We start from the raw sequence: 26,622 nt of genomic DNA, 5'->3' as shown, positions 1-26,622 counted from the left end.
GTTTAAAACCAAATCACATCAAAACTCATATAAAATTCATGTTTCTTTAATCCATTTTGCTTAAGTTACAGTGATTGTTCAGATTTCTGTCCTAAAAGGAAAAGTTTCATGTTCTAAATAATAGAGATTCCATAGGCTTGCAAATATTGAACTGGGAGGTTCTTCAGGGGCTTCAGATGTTATATGCAGTATGAGGAGGAGCTGGACACACTGCAGAAGAGGTTGGAAAAGGTAGATGATGTTCAGTATGGAGAAGGGGCAAAACTTAAGGGAATAATCAACTACACAAAAGTAAAATGGGCAACTAGTCAATAATGAACCTCAGCGAAATCTGGAATTTGACTTGTGAGTTTGTGTCTGTCCTGCGAAACACACAAATACCGCCTGAATAAACAGATCTGTTAACTGTAAAATCTATCACTTTCCATGCTGAGGTCTTGACAGGATAACATAGTCTAACTCTGCAGGCCAGAAATAAATTGTCGATTGGAAAATCCCGAGGGAGAGCATTCTGATATCTTTCAAACATCATATTTGGGAGATCTCGACGAAATTTAGCCAAGACCAGTATATACATGTTTAAAAGATCTAAAAATAAAGATATAAGATGTTTTTTGCTAGAGATAACAGATATAATAAATTGTACTTAGATGAAACTTGAAGTGTTTTCATCATTTTGCAAAACAATACAAATTGTTCACATCTTTTTTTCAGTTGCACTTATATTTAATGATGGATTTTACACAGAAAATCATTACTAAAGCCAAATTATAAAAGTAGACCTTAGGGTTGATTTCTCAGGTTTAGTGTACATCCTACCATATCAAAAACTGTGCCTTAGGCTGCAGTGAGAGACATCTAGTGGGCTTGGCTAGACAATTGATGTAGCTAATGAAAAGCAGCTCAGATAACTCAGGAGGTTGTGTACATATTAGTGATGATATTAAAATATTTCTAAATTATTTCCATGCCACTTTATCAAAATTAATAGTTTCTTAATTACAGAATAAAAACCATTTAAAAAATTGTTTCTACAGGCAGAAGACACCAAGGGTTTAGACCTGTGTTCAGTGTTTGAGACAGGAAAGAGTATGTGCCTGGTTTCATAGACATTTTTCATCAGTCCTGTGTGGTAAAAGTTTTCAAGGGTAGTTTTTGGTTTTCAGCTGTTTTGTCCTCAGCTTGCTGATTTCAGATTGGAACAGTAAACAGACACAGGTGCATAGGTTGAAACACTTCCAATCTTCTAATCCAAATTTTATCTCTTGGCTGCAGTGCTAGACCTGATTCTTGCTAAGGAGCTGCTCTTTGTTGTGTCTTTGTTCAGCTCCCAGAGAGAGCCATAATGACTTCACTCACCATTTGATTCAGCTCTTCAGCAGGATTAGTTAACTTCTCAATCATTTTAGTCTTGCATCCAAAGTTTTATGCTGGTTTATTGTGCTGCTGACAAAAGACTTGTTGCTGCTTAAATTAGTTAATCTAATTGTCTTGGAAGTATAAATGGCTGAGAAACAAACAATACGCCTACTTCTTTCTAAATATTGTGACTGTGCCTTAGTTTAGTGTTTCTTAAACTTGTGCTGAATCAAGATATCAAAGATATTTGCTGAGCCTATTAGTGTTTAAAAACTGCTACCTAAAATTATTTTGACAGACAATCTCGCTCTGATGATAATGTGGATGAGCCTTATGAAGACATCATGAGAGACAAAGGAGAGCTGAAAGTATCAAGAATGACTGACTTTGGAACTCTGAAGCAGGGGGAATCTAAAAGAATGATCATTTGGATAGAGTAAGCCTTTCTGATTGTTTGACGATTTCTTTATGTCCATCACACTGCAATCTGTTAACCTGTTTTGCATTCAGAAGCCTCTTCTAGTGGAGCCTTGTGGTTTGTGATCTTCAAGTAACCTCCAGATACTATGGAATTAAAGAGAATTTTACACAATGTAATGTCTCTGTAATGTAGGATAGCCTTTTTGATATTGAATGTTTATCTTGCATATAGTGCTTTGAGACTCCCCAGTCCTGTATCTCTTTTCCATCCTAGTAAAATCCTTCCTAGAACAGGGGTTGAAGTAAAAGCTTTTAGTTGTGTGTTTAACTTAAACTGCAGGTACTCTGCCATCTTCAAAATCTTAGAACAAGAGGATTGTTGCATACCCATGTATTAGAAGCAGACCAGAATTTTTTTTTCTGGTTTGGTTTTTTGTTTGTTTGTTTGTTTGTTTTTGTTTTTGGGGGGGTTTTTTGTTTGTTTTTTGTTTGGTTTGTTTTTTTTGTAAACTTGGATGCTGAAGAGCTATGTTGGTGTATCCTTAAGAGGGTTCTGTTTTGGTAGTGGGGTTTTTTTTGTTTGTTTTTTTGGGGTTTGGTTGGGGTTTCTTGTATGTGTTTTATTGCTCATATGTGAGCATAAATGCTTCAATGAAGACACACTTGCATACCCATTACATGTTGTTCTATGCTCTTTTCTAAGAGTTGGTTACCCAGTGCTGAATTTTGAGCTCCTATTATAGTATCATATAAGCTCCATTATATTATTCGTGGTATTTTTTTATGTTTTATATGGTAATTGATGTGACCTAAAAGTACCACCATAGAAAGCAGAGGTTTTTGTCCTCGTAAGTTAGAAGCAGCAGTGCAATTTCTTGCTGATAGAGGTTATGAAATAAGGGGAGCTAACCTGCTGCAGACAATTGTATTTGACTTCAAGTAGAAATAAACTTCTCAAGAACATTAGCCATGCACTTAATTATGTAACTAATCACATAACTACTTCTAGGAATAAAGGGAGCATACCACAGTCCTTAATCAGCTGCAAATTAGCTGGATGGGTGAAAGACAAGCAATTCAGTGTTGAAATCCCTCAAAAATGTGAGAACAGTCCATATTTTCCAATAAATCAAGAACACCTCTCAAAAGCTGCAGTTAATTCATTTAACAACAGTGGAGGAACAACATGTGAGTCACTGAACCACAAGTCCATCATGAAGAATGGAGTCATTCCAGGTACAGTGAAATGATAACATTTGAATGCTGAATGTTAGTTCCTCAGAAGACCGGTAGGTTTGTTTGAGAAGACTTGCCTATGTTAGCTATAGAAATTGTGATAATAAAATTTATTGTTATACATTTACTACAGAAGGAATTGATTTTCAAGATACAAATTTGTCAAGGACAAAGGAAAACAATTCCTTGGTGAAAGATGAAAATACGCAAAATGGAGATTGTGAGCAAAAAGACCATGTGGAGCAAACAGTTAAGCACACCAATATTAGTCCAGAAATTGTGATACCACCAGGTGAAAAAATATTCATAGTGATTGTATGCACAGCTGTGTAAGTATTCCTTTCCATTATTTCTAACAAATACAATGGCAAGAAGTAATGAAAATAGACTTAGTAGTTCCCTTATTCTGGGCACAGTTCTCTTCTTGGCATGTTGTGCTTTAACCCCAGCTGTCGATTAATCCCCATTCAGCTGCTTGCTCACTCCTTCTAGCAGGATAGTGGGGACAATAGGAAGAGTAAAAGTGAGAAAACTCACAGGTTGAACTTAAGACAGTTTAAAAAGTAAAGCAAAAGGCACTAAGACAAGCAAAGTAAAATAAGGAATTTGTTCACCACTTCTTGTGGGCAGACAGGTATTCAGCCCATCCCCGGGACAGCAGGGCTCTGTCACACATGATGGTGACTAAGGAAATGCCATCACTCAGAATGTCCTCCCTTCTTCCTTCCCCCCAGCTTTATGTACTGAGCATGATGCCCTATGATGTGGAATATTCCTTGGGGCAGTTGGTGTCAGCTGTCCTGGGTGTGTCCCCTTCCAACTCCTTCTGAACCCCCAGACTCCTCACTAGTGGGGTAATATGAGAAGGGGTAAAAGCCTTTTAAACACTGTAAAAATATCCCTATGCTATCACCACTTTTTTCAGTGCAGATCCAAACCAGAGCCCCATATTAGCTATTATGAAGAAAATTAACTCTACCCCAGTCAAAACAGGCACATGGTGTTGTGTAAAGTAAGCCAATACATATTAGCAAATCATCTGGAAACCTATGTTAGCCTTTGAAAGTAGTTAGCATTTCAGTGCTTGATTCTGAATTTTTATTGAAAGAAAGTGGTAGTCGTTAATCAAGCAATATGAGTGGGAGTAGGTAACATTTCTAAAATGACACAGTGAGATGAAGATAATGCCTGCAGATGGATATATACTTTGTAGTAAATCCATTTCTCCATGAGCACTAGCGCTAATGCAGATTTCCTGGGAATTGCTGTGTTACGTCTGATGTGTTTCTTTTAATCTTTAGTATCTCGTATTGCTACATGCCCTGATCTCAAGTTTTCCTGTTCTGTGGTGGGAAATTCAAGTTATGTATGCTGAAATAGGAAAGAAAACTTTCTTCACTGAAGGTGTAATTCACAGAGGAAGTGCTTTGCAAGACCACTTAGAAAACCCTCAAAAAGCACTCAGTTATACAAAATATTTTATTAATTTAGTTAAGAATGGAAAGTGGCTTTGTGGGAGCACTTGCATTCAAGTAGGAGTAGGAACCTTACACACCAAAGATTCTATTTGTGTACCTTCCACTTGCTTCCAGCTGTAGTTCTGCAGACTTTGTGTTCCACAGACGTTGATTCCTAGGATGGTAAAGTTGGGCAGAGGAAAACAAGGTTTCATTCATTGAAGTAATGCAGCAATAATATTCACACTACTTCTCTTATCATTTTAAATAGTGAAGCAGGAGGCAAAAAATTTCTTAGGCGGATGATTTAGCTCTAGTTTAAAAGACAAAGCTGCAGGCATGGCTTGTCTTCATGGAGATAGACATGTAGAAAGAACGATTTATATTTCACAGTAAATCCATAAAAGCCACAGACTTAGAATCTTCTAATAATACAGAATGATCAGTAGAAAGCTTTGTGGGAGGCTGCAGCATGAATTTAACAAGTGTTTGCTGGCCAGTTAAGAAACCATAGAGATTGCAGATTTAGATGATAAATTTGGACAGTTTGGTGTCTGTTTTGAGTTTTTAATATCTGAGATAACCAGGCTATAGTTTTAACTTGAGCAGGTAGTGTTAGTTGACAAAAGTTTAAAAAGTGGTTCTCTTGCCAAAGAGAAGGTAAGCTGGAATTTTTCTTGGATGCATTTGTTTCAGACACATGGTAAGCAGTGTTGGACCATGTAGTTAGAGAGCTACACTCTAGTAGTGCTTAAGTTTCTTAGAAACCAATCTGAAGTAACCTTTCCCTCCTGTTTTTTTCCCCATCTGTCACTCCCCAAGCAACAGTTGCACATAAAAAATATGTTTTCCAGAATTAAAGGATTTTTCCTGCTTTCTCCAATTCATGAGTTTACAGTTAGGGTTCAGTTCTGAGTAGCCTTTTGCAAGGTGCTACAAAGCTGTTACTGCAAACAGTGAAGAGATTTGCTTCAGGTTCCTCTGGTGGAGCTGTTTGGCTCTTTTTTTGCACTAGCAGTAATTCCCAGCTGTTCCTTGTAACAGAAGCATTATTTCTGTACCCTGATGTGTTGAGTGGAGAGATTTTGCATTTTACCCAAGGTTTTGATGAAATTGTGGGGTTGAGATTTTTGCTGTGGTTTTGGGTTGGGTTTTTTTGGTTGGGTGGGTTTTTTAAATTTATGAAACCTGTATTGAACTGGAGGTAGGGACTGTGATGAATTACCCTAAATTAGCAGTTCTCATATGTAACAAAGCTGAAAACTGAAAAAGAGAATCTATCTCTTGGCTGGGGAAAATGAAGTGTGAAACATGTTGATGTTAAGAAGATAACTTCTGTTTGCTTGAAGGATTCATGGACACAGTAAAGAGCTCTTGTTGCTTGGCTTTCCTGATTTTACTGTTGGCCGCTATATTGAAGCCACTGTAACAAATGAAGAAGAATTACTTATAGCACCTGTAAAACCTTATTCTTCAAGAAAGCCTAAAATTGTTCCAGATTCTCAGCCAAGGAAGACAACAGTGGCTGGTCCTACATACAAAAGGTACTGTCACTTAGAGCATGAAATAATACTTACTTAACATTGCTCTATTTGGTATTGCTGTATCTGTTGTGTAATGCTGAGAAGGAAAATGTGAAACTAGGAGAATATATATATATATATATATATATATATGTTGTAAACAAGATGGTTGAGGACATTGCTGATAGAGGAGGTTTTTTCAGTAATTAAGCACTTGATTTCTTTTTCTGTTTGATTCTTCAAACAGACTAATGTGTAGTGTGGTAATAAGATAAAACACTGTTCCTTAGTTATCTACTTAGTAACAATTGTGTTATTAAGAAAAAAAGATGGGAAACTGAAAATAATTTCTGAGATAATAAGCTTAATTCTTTACACAACTATTTGACTAATGTCTCCCATCTTTCATTCATTTCATTCATTTTGTTTCCATTAAGCACTAAGCAAATAAGCTTCCATTTTACTTACAGTATTTGCTTAGTTATAAAAATATACCTAAGCTGCAAAAGCAGAAACAGTGTTTTCAAATAATCTGTAGAGCACTTACTACAGAACAGCCGGAGTTGGAAGGAACCCATAAGGGTCATCAAGTCCATCTCCTAGCCCTGCACCAGGAATCACCCCAAGAAATGTACCATATGCCTGAGAGCTTTGTCCAAACACTTCTTGAACTCTGTCAGGCTTGGGGCTGTGACCACTTCCCTGCTCCAGTGCTCTGCCACACTCTGGGTGAAGAATCATTCCTAATACCTAACTTAAGGCTCTCCTGACACAGCTTCATGCCATTCCCCGAGGTCCTGTGACTGCAATGAGGTCTTCCCTCAGTCTCCTCCAAGCTGAAAAGAACAAGTGACCTCAGCAGCTCCTCATATGACTTCCCCTCCATGCCATTCACCATCCATATGGCGGGATGATCCTCTCCCTCCTTCGCCCAGCTGGGAATGCCATGCCTGATGCGCCCTAGGATACAGTTGGCCCTCCTGGCTGCCAGGTTACTGCTGGCTCATTTTCAACTTGCTATCCACCAGGACCCCCAGCTCCTTTTCTGCAGTGCTGCTTTTCAGTGTCTTGTCTTCCAGTCTCGCTATATGTCCAGGTGGACCAGGTACAGAATCTGGCACTTGTCTTTGTCCAGTGTCATACAGTTGGTGGTTGTCTATCTTTCTAATTTGCATAGGTCTCTCTTCAGTACCTCTATGCATTTGAGGGAGTCATCAGCTCCTCCCAATTTAGTACCATCGGCAGACACCTTCAAATCCTGCATCCAGTCATTTGAAATGTTGAAGAAAACTAGCCCTAAGATGGAGTCCTGCGAAACCCTGCTAGGGACAGGCCACCAGTCAGATGTCACCCCCTCCACTCTAACCCAGTTGCTCACCTATTGCATGATGTATTTATCCAGCTGTGGGCTGGATATTTTGTCCTGAAGGACAAATGATACTGTCAGAGCGGCAGTATCGAAAAACTTTACTGTCTTGTGATGACATCAGCCAGCTCTTTGAGTACTTAGATGAATACCATTAGTTTCCATAGACTTACAGCGATCTAGGAGGAGCAAAAAGTCCTGCAGAAGTTCAGGTTCAACTTGGAGTTAATCATTCTCAGTCATGACTCTCTAGCTAAGGGCACTGGCACTCCCTTAGCTCTTCATCAGTGTAGAAAACAGAAGCAAAGAAATCATTAAACATCTCTGCCTTGTCTGTGTCCCTGTGTGTGAGGTGATCATCTTCATCCTGTAATGGACCAATGTTGTTTTTGCAGTGCTTTTTGCTATTGGCATATTTTTAAAACCTTTTTGTTGTCCCCCACAGTATTGGACAGCTTCATCTTCAATAGAGGTTTGGCCATGTGAATTTTTTCTCTACAGAGTCAAGGAGCATCTTTGTAGAGGGTCTCTTACCTTTCTTCCCAGTATAACAAACTCCTCAGTTGTCCCTTTGAGGGAGTCATTAGTCTGTCCCTCTGTGTGTGTGTATGTGTTTTGGATTTATAGTCTTGGTGATGTGACATGTTAATTAGCTGTTTTTCATATACATTACTAAAGCAAGCAAAATGATATGTCACACATTTTCATTTTAGAAATAAGAGACGGTGGTGTTCAAACTTTCTCCCGCATTATACCATACCGGATGAATTAAGAAAATGTGTTGAACAGCAGTTAGACATACTGACCTTTCAGCCCCTCCTAGCAGAGGTATGTAAGTGTATGTTTTATATGAAAAATATTTTCTGATAACCATGTTTTTGTTCGAGCACCCTTAACTTAGGAAGAATGTGTAGTCCTTAGCGTAAGAGAAGATGACATAACACTTGTCAGGTAGACTTAAACTTCAGTCTGGATCCCATAACTTCCATGAGTTTCAGTATGTTACAGAATCCAAACTTAGAAAACCACAAAAACATAAATGGGAAAATCTGAAAAGAGAGTAGAAGTGTATTGGGGAGGCATCACAGAAGCTGAACAAAGATTTCTCTGTATTCTCACTTTTTAGGCATCACTGGAAAGGGTTTTTTGAGGTGTCAGAAAAGTTGTTATTTCATAGAAAATCACAATCTCTTAAATTATTGCAATAACAGAGGAATCTTTTCTGGTTTTTCAAAATAGTTTTCTTAAGCATCTTCAGATTTAATTCACTATAGCTTGTTCAAATTCTTCCCATAAGTATAGTGGGTTCAGAGTACATATAAAACACCTTCAAAAAAGTTTTAATGTCTTAAGACAATTAAAATGAGTCCTTCTTCAAAACTTTGCTCTGATTTCTGGTAGAACATTGCTACAACTCACTTTATTTTGGTAAATTGTATTTAACTGGGGCTGACACTTTTTTAAAATGTAAAAGGCTATATAGTCTCCTTACTAAACAGCTCACATTCAACTTGAAATCACACCATTAAGCTAGTAGGTTAGAGATCCTCTCTCAAAAAGAAGATAAAGCACTGTAGTGTATATAATAATTTTACATTGAAAGCCTGCCATTAATGATTACTTTTTTTTAACCACACTTCAATCCTAACCTTAGATAGAACTTGGTTCTGTTGGAGAATACCTTTGCAGTAAGATTCATTAAGCTCTGAGGGAGAAAATTCGTGTTCTTTCAGCCTGCCATAAGCTGTATGCCATCATATATAATCATCAGCCGGGACTGAGACTGACATGATTCTTCTTCCAGCTGTCTCTGTCCATGTATTTAGATTTTATGCTTTCCAGGCATAAATTGAGCATAGAACTCAGTTTGTAGACGGTCCTTGAATTCAGACGGTGAAACTGCCACTGCAATAAGGGAAGACTTGGTTAATTCTTTAGCTGAGGGGCTATTGTATTTGAGCTCCAAGGACTATACTAATCCTGCTTTGGCTATTAAGGAGATTTAAAATATTACCTAGCGTATGGATGCATGTATTTAAGTATCTTATTTGGCAATCTAGTTGCTGTGCAGTCTGTCTTAAAAAGTGTTTTGTTTAATGTTAGCAATAGTTGGTTCCATATCTTAGTATGACGATAACGTGTACTGTTTTCTTTTTCAGCGTCTTAATCTAGATAATTATAAGGCAAACTTTTCTACTCTTTTATGGCTTGAAGAGATCCAAGCAGAAATGGACATAAAAGATTACTACATGAGTGGGGTTACTTTAAAAAGGAATGGGAACCTGTTAGTGCTGGAAGTGCCAGGAGTAGAAGAGGGCAGACCTCGCCTGGTTCCAGGTAGAAATGAATGTGAGATAAGGTCAAATGGCATGTTGATCTATATTTTCACTACAATGCAAACTGGTTTTTATTCTCTTGTTTAAAGAAGTCTTTCAGATATTTGAGCACAAAGTTACTAATTTAGGCTACTAGACAGGGACTAGAGACAGGGGACACAAGGACACTATGTTAGTGTTTCAGTCTTACAGCGGCTGCTGTCTGAAGCAGCATTGCATATGTCTGTTCTTACAGATGTTTCAATACTTAAGGACTTTTCTTTTACAATAATCAGTGGGGCTTTCAGCAAAAGTAAACTATGCAATGCAGTAATAGCTTAAAAAGCAATAGGTGTAGCAAAGCTGGGAAAGTAGCTAAAATTAAATTCAGAATTTCCAGTAATATAATGTCTAATATAGTGTTTTCAAGAGGTGTTGTGTGATGGCATCAATACTAGATGCCTTTTAAAATGTAACATACAACTACATAGGGCATTTCAAAACAGTACTGATGGATACAGCAACCTTGCTGAAGGTAGCCTCTTGAAAATTCCTAGTTTAAACATGCAAAAGAGAAGAAATTACGTGCTGTAGTGAAAATGTTACTATTCCTTGTAACAGTGTTTTGCCTTTTAATTTGGTTTACAATTAGGTGATAAGGTGATATTGAAAAGTCAGATCTACTCAGAGCATATAATAGAGTACATTGCCTATGTTGCTGAGGTAAGCAGTGTCTCTTCTCTTGAAAATACCATGCTCCACAGGTTTTTTACGGGAAGCTTGCAATTTATGGAATTGCATACTAGTTTAACCTGTCTTCTGAGAAGATAGGTTTATTTTATAAGATAAGTATAAAATAAATAAATATTATATATAAATATTTTTTTTGAATTATTTTGTATTTTTATTGTATTTTTAAAGAGTCTGCTTTCCTTATTCTTTTAAGATTATAATCTTTACCTGCTCTGAAAGCACTTTTAACATACTGTAGATAGGCAATATGTTGATAGTAGATAAATACATATATATACTTTTTTCAGTTCGTGGGGGATTCAGTGCTTTCAGAGGTGTTTTTTATTATATTTATATTTTATTTATTTATTTATGTATATTATGTTTAAGGTACTAAATCTTTATCAGTATCGTGACTTTTTTTATCTTTGTAACAGATATGTGAAGAAGATGTTACTCTTAAGGTTAATGCAGACTTTGAACGGGCTTACAACTTGGAACCCATGGATGTGGAATTTGTTCATTGCAGGTGTTTTTATAAGCTTCCAGAAAGCTGCATTTAATGATTCCTCTAGTAAAATGACTTCTAAAATATGACCATCAACTGTTTATTTTGGTGGACACAGACAAGGAGATAATTAAGATCATGCCAATTTTTTCACTTCTTTTCCTCAACACACCTTTGCCACTATATTCATGGTTAAAGGACTGTAACTGTACAAGTGTTCAAAGAGTTATTACCTTAATCATTTCTAGGTAGCCACACCGATGTCAGACATTAAAATGAGGGGGAATGAGGTGGGGTGTTTGGGGGCATTTTTTTAGGTTTTTTGAGGGTTTTTTTTTAAGAAAAAAATGTATTAATACTGCAAGACTATGCAGGAAGTAAAAATAGCTGTTGATAATCTCCTATTCTTTTATATTTTTGTTTTATTCATGGGATGTTCTTACCTGTTTGGAGTTACGTGATCTCTGTAAATTCAGCCTTGCAAAGAAGTTCCTTGAAAATGGTCAACAGCAGGCCATCTTTGTCAATATTACTCATAGCAAAACTGTTTATACTTCTGCAGCATATTTCTCAGTAGATGCTTTTTTTAAAAAATACTTTTTTTTATACAAGACTCTTATTTTTATGCACAGTAAAAAGTACCAGATACTTCATAGGTGTGTGCTGTCATAGTATATGGCAACTTAAGCTTTTACTTTAATCTACAAATCTGTATTTGTTCCAGGATTCCTAGCAGGCGATGCCAGTTGGCCATTCAGCAAGCTCTCTACCTGGGTGAAAAAGGTATATTTTATTTGACTATTAAGCTGTCTAGAGGAATTTCTTTGTGCAGGGTCTTGTGGGTTTTATTGCTTTTACATTGGGGAATACTGAGAAGAATGCATTTTAATTTGTTCTTACAGGAGTTTTTCGTGTGTTGTTAGGGGCTTTTTGGTTTGGTTTTTAAGAAAAAAAAAGCAGTGCTGAATGTAGAGAAGGTTTTGTCAAAATTATTTCATCTGTTGGCCATCACAGGCAGGAGGACTGGAAGCAAACTTTGTGAGCTATTAGAGCCAACAGGAAATACAGAAATCATACATACTGCTATAATAATAGCCAGTGAAATGGCCATATTTTGTGTTACCTCAGAATTTATTTTAAAATACCGATTCCCTGTTCTGTGGTTGCGTTGAATGATGCATATGAACTTCACATCTTTACCACCTTAGTTCTGATTAACCAGTTTTGGCAGCTCAGACTAAGCTGATGTTTCAACAGTAACATTAATCAGTGAAATATGCAACGTGTTTGTGTGACTTTGAGATTTCTCCACTTTCTTTTTCTCTGCTAAATTTTAAGTGTTATTTCCGGAAAGGCTTGTGTTACAATCACCACAAGTTATCAAGACACCGAATGCTACAGAGCATTTTGCTGTTGATGATGGCCTTAAACAGTCTTCACAGCAGGAAAGTAAGGTATCTAATATGTAAATGTTCCTTAAAATGTTCCTTTATTCAGATTGGCACCAGATACTTACTGTACAGCTATTGCCGGAAAGGAACTGCGTAATGGAGTATCAAAGAATCAAAGTTGTATTCTTCTGCATTCTGATGACAATTTTCGTTTGCTGCCTGGAGATGAGGCATTTTATGATAACTGATACCATAAAGCTAAGAAAATGGAAAGTGCTTATTTAAAAAGTGTGTGATTGTGATGGGAATTGTCAAATTTGCCTTAGACTAGTTTTCATAGCTACTGTTGAGTAGATGGTTAAGTCCAGTCAATGTGCCAGGAAATAATTTTGTAATAGAAGATAATCATCCTGTTCTGAGTAGATTTACCCAGGCTTAACTGCCACTTATATTTTATTAATAAATTGTAGAAATCTTTCTTAGAAAGGACTTTTGGAGGCTGCCTAATTCTTTCCTTTTTGAAGCAGGACTCTCACCAACACTAAATCAAGTCAGCTTGGGGGCATATGGCAGCATTTCCTTATTTTTGTTTAGGGTTTTCACAGCATCTGTATAATCTGTGCTTCATCTCCTTTACACTCAAGATTTTTTCCTAATTCCCTAATTATTTCACCTGCAATTTGTGCTTTACAACAAGGAGTAATCAATCAATCTGGTTTGAAATCAATATTTTTAAGATGATTGAGGCATGATGTCTAGAGCCTTGCCAACACCACATTCCCTACAAGCAGTTTTCTCCCATGCTACAATCTGAAGGGACATGTCCACCAAGTACATGTATCTTTCGTAGTGGTCTGGAATGTTGTGACTGTTTGCTTTTGTGGAAGCAAACAAATTGTATAGTTATGGCTTAAAAGTCCTCATCTGAGCCTACAGAGTATTTGTGAAATAAATGTTTAGTGTTAACAGATCCAAACTATTAGAAATTTTAAACCTAACATGGAAATTCCTGGCACCACCTTCTACTAATCTTACCTTTCTGTCTTAATGGTAGATATTCTATTAAATGGGAAAAAATAAAACTTAGCAACTTCAAAAGTTTTAGGGAAGATAGTTGTCTGTCTTCATAAGGTTATAAATGCATTTATCTTCACTTGCTCTTTCCAGGTCAAAAAAAAGCAGAACAAACATACAAAAGGTATGACATCATATGTATGTATGTATGTAACAGATGTGGTGAGAGTAACTGCAAACAAGCCAACTGTGCTTAAATATTAAGTGTCACATACGTAAATCAGGGCTGAGTAAGATATCTTTAAGATGTCCTTGTGCTCTGTTCTCTAAAAGACAAATTCTAGAACTCCTAGCAGGAAATTTCTATGGAGGCTTTTGGTGCATTACTTAAACATATCTAATTCACAGTTTAGAATGGTTTGGGTTGGAAAGGACCTTGCAGATCATCTTGTTCCAACCCCTCTGCCACAGTTAGGAACACCTTCCACTAGACCAGGTTGCTCAGAGTTCCATCCAGGCTGGCTTTGAACACTTTGGGGGAAGGGGGAGCAAGCATCTGATGATATATTTTGTAATGAATAAATAGCTTTTTCCCAGTCACTTACTCAAAACTTTTTGATCATATTGAGAGTGTTCAATTTGTTACTGGGATCCTGTCTCTCATCTTTGGGAAAGCTTTGCTAAAGATGCTAAAAATTCAAGTATCCCAGATTATTCCTATGGGGTTTTTTTTTGGAAAGTGTGACTTGAAATATCATTGTAGTGAAATGCCTAAGAGGAAAGTGATCATGTCATTTTTTTATTAGAAGTATGTTAAAGAATCACTGATTAATTACCTAGAATGCACTTCTGTCCAAGGGTTAATGAGGTTATACTTTGGAAAGTTAAAGCTAGACTAATTCAGACAGGATTAAGAAAAAAAATCCAGCAGTTGTAGCTGTAGAGTACTGATCATGTAGTATTGGTACCATTCCTGAAGTGCCAGTTACTGGAAGTTTCTCAAGTTTTGCTTGTTCTTGTCTTTGCTGTTCAAAGACAAGAAAGTGAGTTTGATTCTAAAATTACTGAATAGAATTTTAATGGATTGTTTGGTTATGTAATTATGGTTGTTTTCTGCCTTCCAATAAAGAGCTGGTACACTTCAGAAATATTCATGGCTTATTTTCTACTTGGTATTCAATGAAAACTGAATTTTTGAGAAATTTATTGGTTGTTACCACAAAAGGTAATAAACAGAAGAATGGTGTGAGTTGGAATTGTTTTAATCTACATATGTTAAAAATATGTATGTGAAGTTCTGAAATACACTTGTCTTGATTACAGCTGGTGAAACTGTGGCACATAAACAGAGAGATGGTGAATTTTTCAATCCTGTGCTGAATGTGCAACAGAAACTGGCAGTGAAAAGGATACTGAGTGGTGAATGTCGCCCAACACCTTATCTTCTCTTTGGACCACCAGGAACTGGAAAAACAGTAACAGTAATTGAAGCTATTTTACAGGTAGTGGTAAATGACAAATCAGTCATCTCTAGCCTTTTCCATGTTGGAACATTTATAGTACTTCTGTAAGTACCATCATATTTTTTTCCAAAGGAGTTTTCAAAATACTCCTTTTTAAATCATTTTCTATAGCTCAGTAAAAGGAAGAAAATCCATCTTCATAGGGATTACCTATGATTAACCCAGATTTAAATTCTGAATGGCTTATTTTCAAGCCTTTTTGTCTTTAAAACTTCAGTGAACAGTGTCTGCCTTGTGATTCCAGTAGTGCATAATGTATTCATGAGGCACAGGTATACATTAATATGATAACCATTAATTAATTCTGTTGTGGGTACACTCAGTTTGAGAGTATTTAGTCATGACTGTCAGCAGGAGTGTTACTGAACTGCAAAAGCATGGATGGATATCACACATGTGCAGAACTCTCCCAGGTTCTGTTTTCAGTGAAATAAAATGGGAATGTTTGTGCTATTGCTGCTTAAATAACATCTTTATTTAATATCTGTCTTCTTTAATGTAGATACATTTTAGTCTCCCAGACAGTCGGATTTTGGTATGCGCACCGTCAAACGCTGCAACAGATCTGATTTGCTTGAGGCTGCATCAAAGCAATCTCTTAAAACCAGGGACTATGGTCCGAGTTAATGCTGCCTTCAGGTCCGCAGAGGTAAATATTACAATTACCTGCCACTTAATATTTCCATTTTAATATTTTTACCTTAAAATACTGATTCAGTTACAGTTTTAACTCTGAGTGGCTATGAGCCTGCCTAGGTTTGCTTAGGATCCAGAGTATTACATTGCTTCAGCTTTTCCAGATGATTAACTGCAAAATGTTGATCGTAGGCCTTAATTTGATTGTATGAGTATAGGATCTTCACCTTTTTCTTGCTGTGCTTAACTCTACAAACAGCAAGTAGGCATTGGTGGGGATTTTTGCTTTCATTTGTTTTTTGTTATCAGTCCAGGTTAAGATTACTTACGCAGAAAGTAAGCAAGTAGGATTATCATCTCTATGCAGGACGCACACCTTGTGTGTTCATTGCATATATACATACATATTTATACATACGTATATATATTTATATGTATGTATATATAGAGGCATACATTTGTGTATGTGTGTATATAGGTATGTGCACACATACACATATATATGTGTGTGTATATGTAGATGAGTGTATAAAATACCCAAACTGTCCATTTTGGTCCTTAGAATAAAACACAAATGTCTTGCATATATACCACTTTGTTTAATTAATGATCTAAATCTATGTGTTTTGCTCAGCTTTTAAAATAGTTTCCAGAGAGCTTTTCTATTCAAATTTAAAAGTTCTGTTTTAGGTTGGAATTCTGTTTTACCTTTTTGTTTCTGCAGCTAATTGATGATATGGTGAAACCTTACTGCAAAGATGGTGACGATATTCAGAAGGCATTGTGGTCCAGGATTGTAGTTACAACGTGCAGCAGTGCAGGATTGTTTTATCAAGCAGATACCAGGTATGGTACCATAGATAGTAGTATCACTGAAGTGGCTGGATGACACAAACCCCAGAGCTTTTAAAAACTTGTCTGAACTGTAACTTGGGCTGTTTTAATGGTTTACTTCATGCACCTGTATTGTGTAAGAGAGCAAAGCACTTGGTTCTAGGTAATGTTTAAGCAGAAACTTTCTCCATGGTAAATTTAAGAATTATCTTGAATAGTGCTTAGGATTTTTGAAACAATAACTTCTCCTCTGCCACCAGTGGTAATTACATTGCTCTTGACAATTACTTTGGCTTAAAATTATTGCCACACTAAAAACTGTAATGTATTTGGCTTTTATCAAGTCACTGAAAGTTAGGGGTTGTTTTTCCTCTATTTCCTTCTGGAAATACCCATCTTTGCTCTGTGTCTATGGGATTGCCTGGCACACTTGACAAGGATATTTACAGAATAGCTGAGGTCAACCACAGGGTGGCAGAATGAACTAACCTGAAAACAACCCTGTTTCAGGTTAATGTTATTTAATTACAGGCTTGGACATTTCACTCATGTGATTCTGGATGAGGCAGGTCAAGCAAGTGAACCAGAGAGTCTGATTCCTATTGGGTTGATTTCAGAAGCTGATGGACAGGTAGTTCTCTTAACATCATTTACTGGAAAGGAAAAAGCTTGTTTATTATTTTCATACTTTGTGGATTATGTAGAATGCAAGAAGCCATTTTTTGGTAATGAGTTTTGTAATAGATATTTTTCATTCATATTAATTTTCAACACTTAAACAAGTTTCTTTACATCTAGAACACATCTGTGTTGATAAGACAGGGTCAGTGTGTGGGAGATATCAAAAGATGTGTTCTGAGGCAACAACGTATCTCTGTTCTTTGCAAACAAATGTTTGAAGGAAAGCAGAATACTTGATATGAATTGATCTCTGAATTCTGAAATGTGTATGTCATTATAAAATGAAGCTACAATAACAATTGTTTTAATCTAAGGTGGATGTTTTTAAATTTTGTGTACAGATAATTCTCGTTGGAGATCCAAAGCAGTTAGGGCCCCCAATAAAATCTAAACTTGCACAGACTTTTGGATTAAGTATGTCCTTGCTGGAAAGACTGTCATCAAGAGAGCTATATCTGAGAGATGAGGATGCTTTTGGTGCCTGTGGAGCATACAATCCCTTGTTGGTGAGTTAAACTTTTTCAGCTCAGTCAAAAAAGAAGTTGTGGTTTCTTACCACTGTTTTTCTCACTGATACTTACTGATAAGTCTAGCTTGAACAAGCTAGAGTTTCTAGTTCTCTAGAAAAGCTTGATTGTTTTGCATATGTAGTCTGAATAGTAAAGATGCTGAGGCCTCCAGCATGTTAAAACTTTTCTCTGAAGGGATCCTCTATTCTTAAGTAGCATTAGTCAAATATGGTGCACAAAGCACAGTTGTAAATAATAGCTTAAAATTCCCTTTCATGTTCACTGTCCAGATTTCCATAGCTTCATTTTCCACAGATGAAAAAGTACAATTTCTGCTTTTAACATAAAAAGACAAACAGAGTCTCTTCTTTGAAGTTTAGTTTTGCAAACATGTTTCACAAAGGGAAGAAGATAAACTGTTCTTATTTCTTTATCAAGCCTTCCTTTGAAAGACAGCTTCCCCAGATTCTTGTATGGGCAAGTACCAAAAGTCTGTGTTAAGTGGCAGAGGTAGCATGGTGTTTAAACAAGTACAGATATTTGGGCTGCTTTTAATTACTGTCTGAATTCAAAATAGGTCTGATGTTAAGCTTCCTAAGATGCCTTCTTATACTTATGATAACATACTTCAAAGAATTAAACTGAGAGCAAAAGATGACTAGATGACCATGGAAGTAGAGAAGAGAGGAAATTTGATGGCAGATTTAAGGGTGAAAGTGAGGGTGTTTGGACCTAGGCTTTAGGTCAGGTTCAGCCTCCTGAAAAGCCTGTCACACTTCCTCCTAAAATCTGTTAGCACAAACTTTGGTTTTTGTGTTCCTTACATAGTGCTTCAGGAGAACTGGCATAGTGAGAAATCAGAAAATTTGAGGGCTTTAAGGATATATTCTGACTGGAATATCCTATGTTACCCTTTTTACGGGACTGGGTTTTTTTGAGCTGGTTATTAGTTTCTGGAATGCTTCCTTAAGACTATTCTTTCATTTAAAGACAAATACATTTTAGATGTTCTAAGGCCAGCTTCTATCACCTGTTCTGATGCTCCCTTTTTGCCTGTTAAGACTTCTTCAAAAGAAGATACTACATCCATTGAAACTCCATTGAAATAATCTGACACTTAAGAAAAGAGGATGTGTCTATACATCAAATGTTTCAAGAAGCTGGAGAATGACCCATTTGCCTGTCATCTACATTCAATTCTCTTTGTTTCCTCTTTGGAGGGCAAGGAGATGGTCCTTAAAAAAAACTGCTTTGATGTACTTTTTACTTACAGAATACCACAACTGCAGTTTTTGCCTTGAATACAGTTCTTTGGCAGCCTTAGAAATGCTAAATGCTAGCAGATGGTAAGGCAATAGCTGTATTCTGAGAAGTCTGATGAATAATTACCTGTTTCAGTTAAGGATTTCAGGTTTTGTCTTTGCAGATCACTAAACTCACGAAGAACTACAGGTCTCATTCTGCATTGCTTGCCTTGCCGTCTAAATTGTTTTATCATAAAGAGCTGGAAGTTTGTGCAGATACTTCAGTAGTATCTTCTTTGTTGAATTGGGGGAAATTGCCCAGGAAGGGATTTCCATTAATTTTTCATGGAATAAGGGTAAGTAAAATGTTCATACAGTATAGGCTTGCTAGCACTTTGATGATTTCTTTAGAATAAAGTCTAGAAGGGATGTGAAAAAAGGTTAAACTGCCTTTCACAAGTAGCGTGACTTCCTGACCATCTGGTTTTAAAACCAGATATTGAAGTCAAATGTTTGTTAAGAACTTGAGCAGCTACCTCTTGAAGTGCATTGTGAAGACATTTTCATACAAGTTTAAATTCATAGCAGATGACTAGACTGGAGTTACCATCAGCTGCTGTAGATTGCTTTTGATGAGAGTTCCCCACATTAAGGTGGATACAAGCCTCTAAAACTAAAGGACCATTAGAGTTTAATTTAGCAGAGGAAAAAGTAGTATTTTGGAAAAAAATTTTTCTTTAGTGTTCCAAGAAGTTAGTAAGAAGTGGTAATATCTGCTGCTTGGAGAGGCTTGCTTTAGAACTCTTCCACCTTGAAAAAAGCAAGACACCCGCTTATTAACGTATGTTATTCTGAGTTGAGATTTTACTCCTTTGCTGCATACTTAAAATACTGTTATTATATCAATTATATTTATAAATGTATAAAAAAAATAAAATGTGAGGTGATACTTGTTCTCTAGAAAAGGTGTATAAAGAGGAAGAGAAATTATATATAACATTCCATCACTTTTTTTGCATTCAGGAGGTATGAGAATAATGTATTAATAAATACATAGTCATTTCCACACCTGATCTCCATCATCTCATTTCCTTTTCCCCCATTACAGGGCAGTGAAACTCGTGAAGGTTGCAGTCCTTCATGGTTTAATCCAGCTGAAGCAGTTCAAGTAATGATGTACTGTTGCCAGCTGGCTAGAAGTGAATACTCTGCAGTCTCAGTGACAGATATCGGAGTGATTGCACCATATCGTAAACAGGTATAATGTTTAACAGGTCTGATGTCTTAAGAAAAAAAGTTGCTGTACTTCATCTCATGTATTTATATGGTGGCTGTGGTTTGTTAAAGCACAGGGGCATATGCTAAAATTTCACTGTTGTGTATCATGATACACAGTGTATTATCAATCATTATGATGCTGCAGTTGAAATCTAAAAGGCAGGAATAATGGCATCCTACTGGTTTTTGAGTTTTAAAAATCAAGCTATTGAGGAAACCAGTTTGGAAACAGAAGCATATTTTTGAGTTGTTGGAAGTAATGAGTGCAAGTCAAGAATTCATTATCCAGCTGCTGAAACAGCAGTCTGGTTCTATCGTGTTCTGCAGTGAAGACTGGAACAAAAGCAAATTATTGTGAAGTAGATAGTGTGACACCTTGTTGTGGTCTTGAGGAGACTAGAGGAAACAATTACTGTGACTTCTTAGCTGTCCTGTAATCAAACTTGAAGTTTGTAATGTTATTTAAACCTCTAGAAAATGTTCAACATTAACTTCAAATGCTGTGCTTTATTTTTAAGTGTATTTATATCAAGGTGTGTTAAGTACCTGATGTTTACTTTCATTTTAAAAATAAACTTAATCCCCTCTCAGTTGCAAAGGAGATTTTGGACAGTGCACATAATTCATCTTGATGTTCACATCTCAATGTTCATAACCTTGTACCTGTGGCTTGGGAGAAGCACTGAGGCACATGAAAAAGACCGAGCCCTTGTGAAGAAATCTCACTTGCAAATTAAAGCTTTGCTTTTATTGATCCAGCTGGTCAGGTGCATGCACCTGCCTGTGTTTACAGTTACTATTTGTTTTTTTCAAGTATGTGTTCATATTATTGGTGTGACTGGATTTCTTACACTCCATAAACAATGATTTCACGTGATTCATTGTGATTTTTGTCCATCTGCCTATAATACAAGGCCTATGATAGTAATGTCCACATTAAGAAAGTCACTTTGTATTGCAGGAACACTGATTAGAAAGTAGTCTTTGACCATGATCTTCAGATTAGTCAGGCAGGATTTCTTCTGAAATCTTTTGGAGCACTTCAGTTATAATCTCTGAGCAACTGGCAGTACAGCAGTCCCACATGTACCAGGATCCCAGTGCCTGAGACTCCTTGTTCTCTTTTTTGGTGGATACTTAAGATCATATCTCACCTCTGCCTTTCAGTCTGCATGATGCATGTGGCAAGCAAAGGTGGAATCTTTGTAGTCTTCTTGAAGGGCTGAGGGAAGCTGCTTGCCCTGCTGCATCTGTGGTACGCATGTTTTTGGATATGATGCACATTGGAAAAAGAGATTTAAGGATGTGAGTTTTTCTTCTCTTTAACATCTGTAGTACTAAAAATCTCTGACCTTCTGTTGAATCTATGGTAGAGTACTCACTCCTTCACCTTCTGAGTTGTGTATTAGCTGTGATACTTTCTTGTAGGAAAAGTTACTACTTTATTTTAAAATCTTACTAGTGAGTGATGGCTCAGTGTAGTCATTCTTTTCAACATTACCATGTTAAGGTACATACATGTATATGTGGTATGGTTCTGGATTTAAAGCAGTCCACTCTCAAATGTAACACTAAATTCCCTCAAACACTTTTTTTTTTTTTTTTAAATAGGTGGAAAAAATTAGAGTTCTTCTCAAAAGTATTGATTTGGAAGATATAAAGGTTGGCACAGTAGAAGAATTTCAAGGGCGGGAATACATGGTTATCATCTTATCAACAGTATGTAGATTTACTGCGGTCTTACTGAGAATTTTGACATGTGTCTAATTCTCTGTGTTTATTTTTGATATAGGCCTTGAAAAAAATTTAGAAGCCATATTTTTGTCAGTCTCTCATAGTATTTGAAAGCAGAGCTTATTAAGTGCATGATTGTAGAATTATTCATCTCTTCAAAATCTGGATTATTAAAAATCTGTTGCTTTCTGTTTAAATTATGGTGGTATTACTTCACTTTTGTAGCTTGGATGAAGAGTCTGGGATTTTCTCACTTTTTTCTTTCCTGGGGGCAGTGGTACTGTGCTTACTTTCACTGTTCTCCATCATACCATAGCTTTACAATCCACTATTGGATCTCTCTTAAAGTAGTTCTGGGTATGTACTACACCCTTACTTATAAGAACTCATTATTTTGGTCATGAAAATTTTCTTCTTTTAAAAGATAGGTTCAAATATAGATGAAATACAGGTGAAAAACTAATGAGTCATAGTTTAGCACACTACTTGCTTTGGCTGTTTTTCCTATACTAAGTCAAAGCACCCTGGTGAGGTTACTGAAGAAGACATACTGAATTGTCTTTCAACTGAGTGAATTGTTGCAGTAAGGAAATATTATGTTGAAGTTACACTGTGGTATGTTGTGTTCTCATCACTTTATTTCTAAAATTATTCATAATTAATTTTAGGTGCGATCTCAGAAAGTCATAATTGATGATGAAAAACACTGTTTGGGCTTTCTCTGTAACCCAAAGAGGTTCAATGTAGCAATTACTAGAGCAAAAGCTTTGCTGATTGTTGTGGGAAATCCTCACGTACTTGTGAAAGTAAGTTTGGGGTTTATTTCTTTGAATTGCATGTGTTACTTGCCACAGCAGTTGAATGACTTTGTGGTTAATCTGATGTGAGGAAGCGTCCGAATGTTAGGAACTTGTACGTTGTCCTCAGTCTGCATTTGGGAATGCCTGATCTCCATGGGTTCCCATACAAACAGACCGTTCAGGCACACACACAGTAGATTTCCAAGTGCAAGGGAAATGGTGCTCTGTGCATACAAGTCTCTAGCTCCTCTTTCATCTCTAGCATGGAGGCTCAGACCTCCTCTAAAGTTCTCCAGCAGCCTGCAAGTCCAGTAAGCATGTTCTGCACAACCTCACACAATCAGGTTCTTCACAAAATGTAGTTGCATCACTTTTTAAATGGAGGGTGGCAGAAGAGATTATTCCCTATTAATGCAGTGAGTGCCAGAGAGGAGGACTCCTTTTGAACTCAGGCATGGTCCTTTCCCAGGAATAAGTTGAGCTAGTCTTAATATCTCATTTTATGTCTTGACTTCACAAACAACAAGGAAAACGGTGTTTCAAAAATGGTCTGAATGAAAATTTAGTTCCTCCACACCTTATATGTAATTTAGAGCAGCTATAGGTACCTTCCTCGCATGTTTTGCAATACTTGCACCATTTGTAGAGTTCTGTTTCTGGAAAAGGTCTTATTAAATCTCTTACATTCATGTGCTATGTTAATTTGTTTGAAAATTCACTTCACAGCACACCATGATTACAGTTACATATTCATTTTCTCTTGTAGGATCCCTGTTTTTGTGCACTGTTAGAATACAGTTTAATGAACAGAGTTTACATAGGTTGTGACCTGCCTGCTGACCTGGAGCACCTGCAGAAGTGAGTGTCTGGTCTTCACTTTAACCTTGCTAGTTATCAATCAGTTTACAGTGTTTTTAGAGCTAGCGTAATTTGAAAGATTGATCAGCACAACAACCCGTGTTATCATAGTGGGATTGGATTTCGCATTCCTAAGTAAACATTATGTAAACATAATGACATGTAATGTAGCCCTGTTTTCTCCCACCCCATAAGAGAGTCTGAGCACTAATTATTAAATAAGAGCTGTTGTTGACTTTGGTATCTTATGTATCCTCAAATGATAATGGCATATTTGATGATAATAAGGTCGAGGGTACAGCAGAAGTACTTAAGGTGATTTCACTGTAATTAAAAAACAAAGTGCTTGAAACTGAATTTAAATATGTCCCTCCTGATAAGATGTAATAAATACAGTGTTCAATGCTTATTATATACTAGATAATACTAATTTTTTTTAATCAAAACTGTTGTTTATGGAAAGGTAAGCAAGATCTTTGTTATTCCCTTTTACTGACAGGTGTGACTAGTTTCCTTGGTATTCAAGATGCATTGAAGAGTTTGGTATTCGTCTGTTATGAAACTAACACTTACTCAGTCCTGAGAAGATAAAGCACTTTCTGTCCTCAGGGACAGGCACATGTTCTGAAATGGATAGAAGTTTATGTAAACAAGATTTTTTTTTTTAAAGAAGTGAAAAAGCTGAAATTAATAGTATAAAATAGTAGTGGCACCTTACTAGATTTTCTGTTTAAAGTGTGTATTACTGTGCCTCTACAAAGAGCAGTATGCCTGAATCCTCCAGGCTTCAGGAGAAAAGTATTGAAAGACTCCTACATCAACTTTACCTTATTCTATAATTGTTTCAGCTTCTCAGTTTTCTCAGACTCATGTAGTACTGCCTAAAACTGGACTGTCCCAAGAACACAGATGTGTGTGTCATTGTTGTGGGGGCATTACAGTAATATATCTACCATGTGAACTGGAATGATACATTAAATATCTCCGTTCAACTGATATTCAGTACCTTAAGCCAAAACCCTAGTTCCAGTTTTTGAGGCCTTTGTATATACAGCTGAGATCACACAGCGTGTTCTTGGTTTCCAGTGTAGTTTAGCCATCTGCTGCGGTGTGTGTCAGAGCAATGCCTTAAGTGGCAGGTTAAAGAAAAAGAGGAAATGTAAACTGTGTTTTGCCTTTCTGTAAATGTGCTATGGAATAAAGTATCGTGTTTTATTTTGGCAAAATTATAGGTTAGCAGTATTTCTGCTCTTGGCTTAATTTGGCACTGTGCTTTCCCATTAAACAGTATTTTTCTCTTTTCCTTGTCCCCTCCTTAGTGATTAAGTCTTGCTACACAGCATTTCAGGAGTAGCTCGACAATTAGACATTGTGTTTAAAATGGCCAGTACAACAAGATGGCTTTCTGTAACAAACAGAAGTGTGTTAGATAGGGATATAGGCTACAGAGAAACAGATGAAGGAGAGGGGAAAGATAGGAAGCTTCTGTTGGCCTTGCTTACAGTCCTGTTGTATCATTTCCATTCCTGGTATGCACTGTGCTTCTCTCTCTTGCAGTGCACAATATGCAGATACTGCAATTTACATGCACTCTTCGTAAGGAAAGGTAGTAGTATTGAATCTGCACATGGATGCCTAAAGGTGCTGTTTGGCTGGTGGCTGAAGGAGCTGGATGGTGCTTTGTGGCTTCCCAGATCTTTAATAAAACCACACAGGTGATAATGCAGCAGGGAGGTCCATAAAACATACCCTGTGTGTCAGGTCCTAACATGCTTGCGCATGTCTTTATTAGCACACAGTAAAGCTAGGGCCCCACAAATTGTTTTGCTTCAATAAAAGCCTCTGGGGTATTTGGTGCTTTTTTGTGAACCAAGAGAGCTCTCTGTTAATGTGCCTTTTAGTACAATGATGCTTAGCAGAAGTGCGTGTTTTCATAAGAGATCCATGTATTCCTAACAATATAATACTTGCCCATCTCTGGAAGTGTTCAGGGCCAGGCTGAATGGAGCTCTGAGCAAGCTGGTCTAGTGAAAAGTGTTCCTGTCCACAGAAGAGGATGTAGAACTAGATGATCTTTAACACCTCTTCCAACCCTAGCTATTCAATAATTCTGTGATGCTGTGTCAAACAACAAAACATGTCCCTGTATGAGTACCAGAGAGATGATCCCAGTCACAGACAACTTGGAAGATGATGGCTATCACAATATTTGTGTCTTTAGAGGGCACATAGTATCCAAAAGAACAGTGAAGCTACTGTAACAGGAAAGGGGACAGTGTTGTGCTTCATAGTGAGATTTTTTTTTAAGCAATAACATGTACCATGTTGACAGCATCAAGACAAAATCATACTCCAAAGGACAAGTGCTAATGCTGCAAATTTGTTACTTCAGTTGGTCCTTGATAGCAGAGTGGCCCTAAATCAAGGGAGGGTGGCAGGGCCTGCAGCATGACCTGACAGAGCAGCCCAGCCGGAGCAAGGTGCAGTTCCTGCTACACTGGAAGGCTTCCTCTTGGCACGAAGCAGGTGGCCAGGCCAGCTGGGACAGAGAGCTGAGCCAAGCCCATATACAGCCCTGGCAGCAGGGATCAGGGAGGGCAGAGGCATGAAAATATGCATATTGTCAGCTCTTGGCAATTTGCTGAAAACAGCTTTTGGGAAGTCAAGGGCCTTTGGTGGTTTCCATTCTGTTTCTAAGAGCTGTGCCCTGGGGTAATGAAGATGATGAGGTAGTGAGAGTAGAAGGGTGGTGAAAGTCTCCCTTCTGGCTTCCCTTAAATTAATGAGCAAACTGCCCAGATGGGATGAGTGAGGCAGGAGAGGAAATCCAACATAAACATTCCATTTAGACTGCCTGAAATGAAGACATCCTTTATGTGGAACAGAATAGTGACCAAAAGGCATTTTCACCTTGCGTTATTTCTATTTTGGGAAGGGCTCTCTGCAGATTATTCAGGTCTTGCTGTGGAAAAGAACTGTGCCTGTAGCCCTCCAGATGTGTATTTCCATCCTTGAAATAGCATGCTGGTTTTCATAGGCTCCCTATGTCTGCCACCAGTAGTCCAACAGCCTGTGCAGAAAGGGCTGGTGCTGGCATGGGCAGAGCCAGTCAAGTTCAAGACCCAAGGACTTGCTGGTAATAGGTTATAAAGTAGCTGCAATTAACTTTCTCTGGGTGGTCATTAATTTTATTTAAGCTATCAC

General features: G+C 37.2%; 1 protein-coding gene across 4 annotated transcripts in view; it reads left to right on the top strand.

Moving 5' to 3' along the window:
* Positions 1 to 24,559, top strand: part of MOV10L1 (Mov10 like RNA helicase 1) — a 31,052-nt gene extending 6,493 nt beyond the window's left edge. For 2 of the 4 annotated variants that reach the window (XM_088055608.1, XM_088055607.1), the window contains 22 exons: positions 1,658 to 1,795; positions 2,789 to 3,015; positions 3,149 to 3,344; positions 5,822 to 6,016; positions 8,075 to 8,189; positions 9,521 to 9,698; positions 10,329 to 10,399; positions 10,846 to 10,937; positions 11,641 to 11,699; positions 12,255 to 12,370; positions 13,475 to 13,505; positions 14,645 to 14,823; positions 15,347 to 15,493; positions 16,205 to 16,326; positions 16,846 to 16,945; positions 17,337 to 17,501; positions 18,931 to 19,104; positions 19,857 to 20,006; positions 21,638 to 21,745; positions 22,429 to 22,566; positions 23,327 to 23,418; positions 23,918 to 24,559. In XM_088055608.1, coding sequence (XP_087911734.1) covers positions 1,658 to 1,795; positions 2,789 to 3,015; positions 3,149 to 3,344; positions 5,822 to 6,016; positions 8,075 to 8,189; positions 9,521 to 9,698; positions 10,329 to 10,399; positions 10,846 to 10,937; positions 11,641 to 11,699; positions 12,255 to 12,370; positions 13,475 to 13,505; positions 14,645 to 14,823; positions 15,347 to 15,493; positions 16,205 to 16,326; positions 16,846 to 16,945; positions 17,337 to 17,501; positions 18,931 to 19,104; positions 19,857 to 20,006; positions 21,638 to 21,745; positions 22,429 to 22,566; positions 23,327 to 23,418; positions 23,918 to 23,927 — 2,803 coding nt within the window. In that variant the 3' untranslated portion in view covers positions 23,928 to 24,559. Of the gene's footprint in view, positions 1 to 1,657; positions 1,796 to 2,788; positions 3,016 to 3,148; positions 3,345 to 5,821; positions 6,017 to 8,074; positions 8,190 to 9,520; positions 9,699 to 10,328; positions 10,400 to 10,845; positions 10,938 to 11,640; positions 11,700 to 12,254; positions 12,371 to 13,474; positions 13,506 to 14,644; positions 14,824 to 15,346; positions 15,494 to 16,204; positions 16,327 to 16,845; positions 16,946 to 17,336; positions 17,502 to 18,930; positions 19,105 to 19,856; positions 20,007 to 21,637; positions 21,746 to 22,428; positions 22,567 to 23,326; positions 23,423 to 23,917 lie in introns of those variants that run through there. The other 2 variants (XM_014248880.2, XM_088055609.1) reach the window with 2 other exon arrangements.
* The last annotated feature ends 2,063 nt before the right edge of the window (positions 24,560 to 26,622 follow it).

The sequence above is a fragment of the Pseudopodoces humilis genome, chromosome 5 (assembly GCF_049639895.1).
Source record: "Pseudopodoces humilis isolate 2021_Gansu_Grassland_sample_001 chromosome 5, ASM4963989v1, whole genome shotgun sequence".
Lineage (NCBI taxonomy): Eukaryota > Metazoa > Chordata > Aves > Passeriformes > Paridae > Pseudopodoces > Pseudopodoces humilis.
This window is presented reverse-complemented; position numbering and strand designations above follow the sequence as displayed.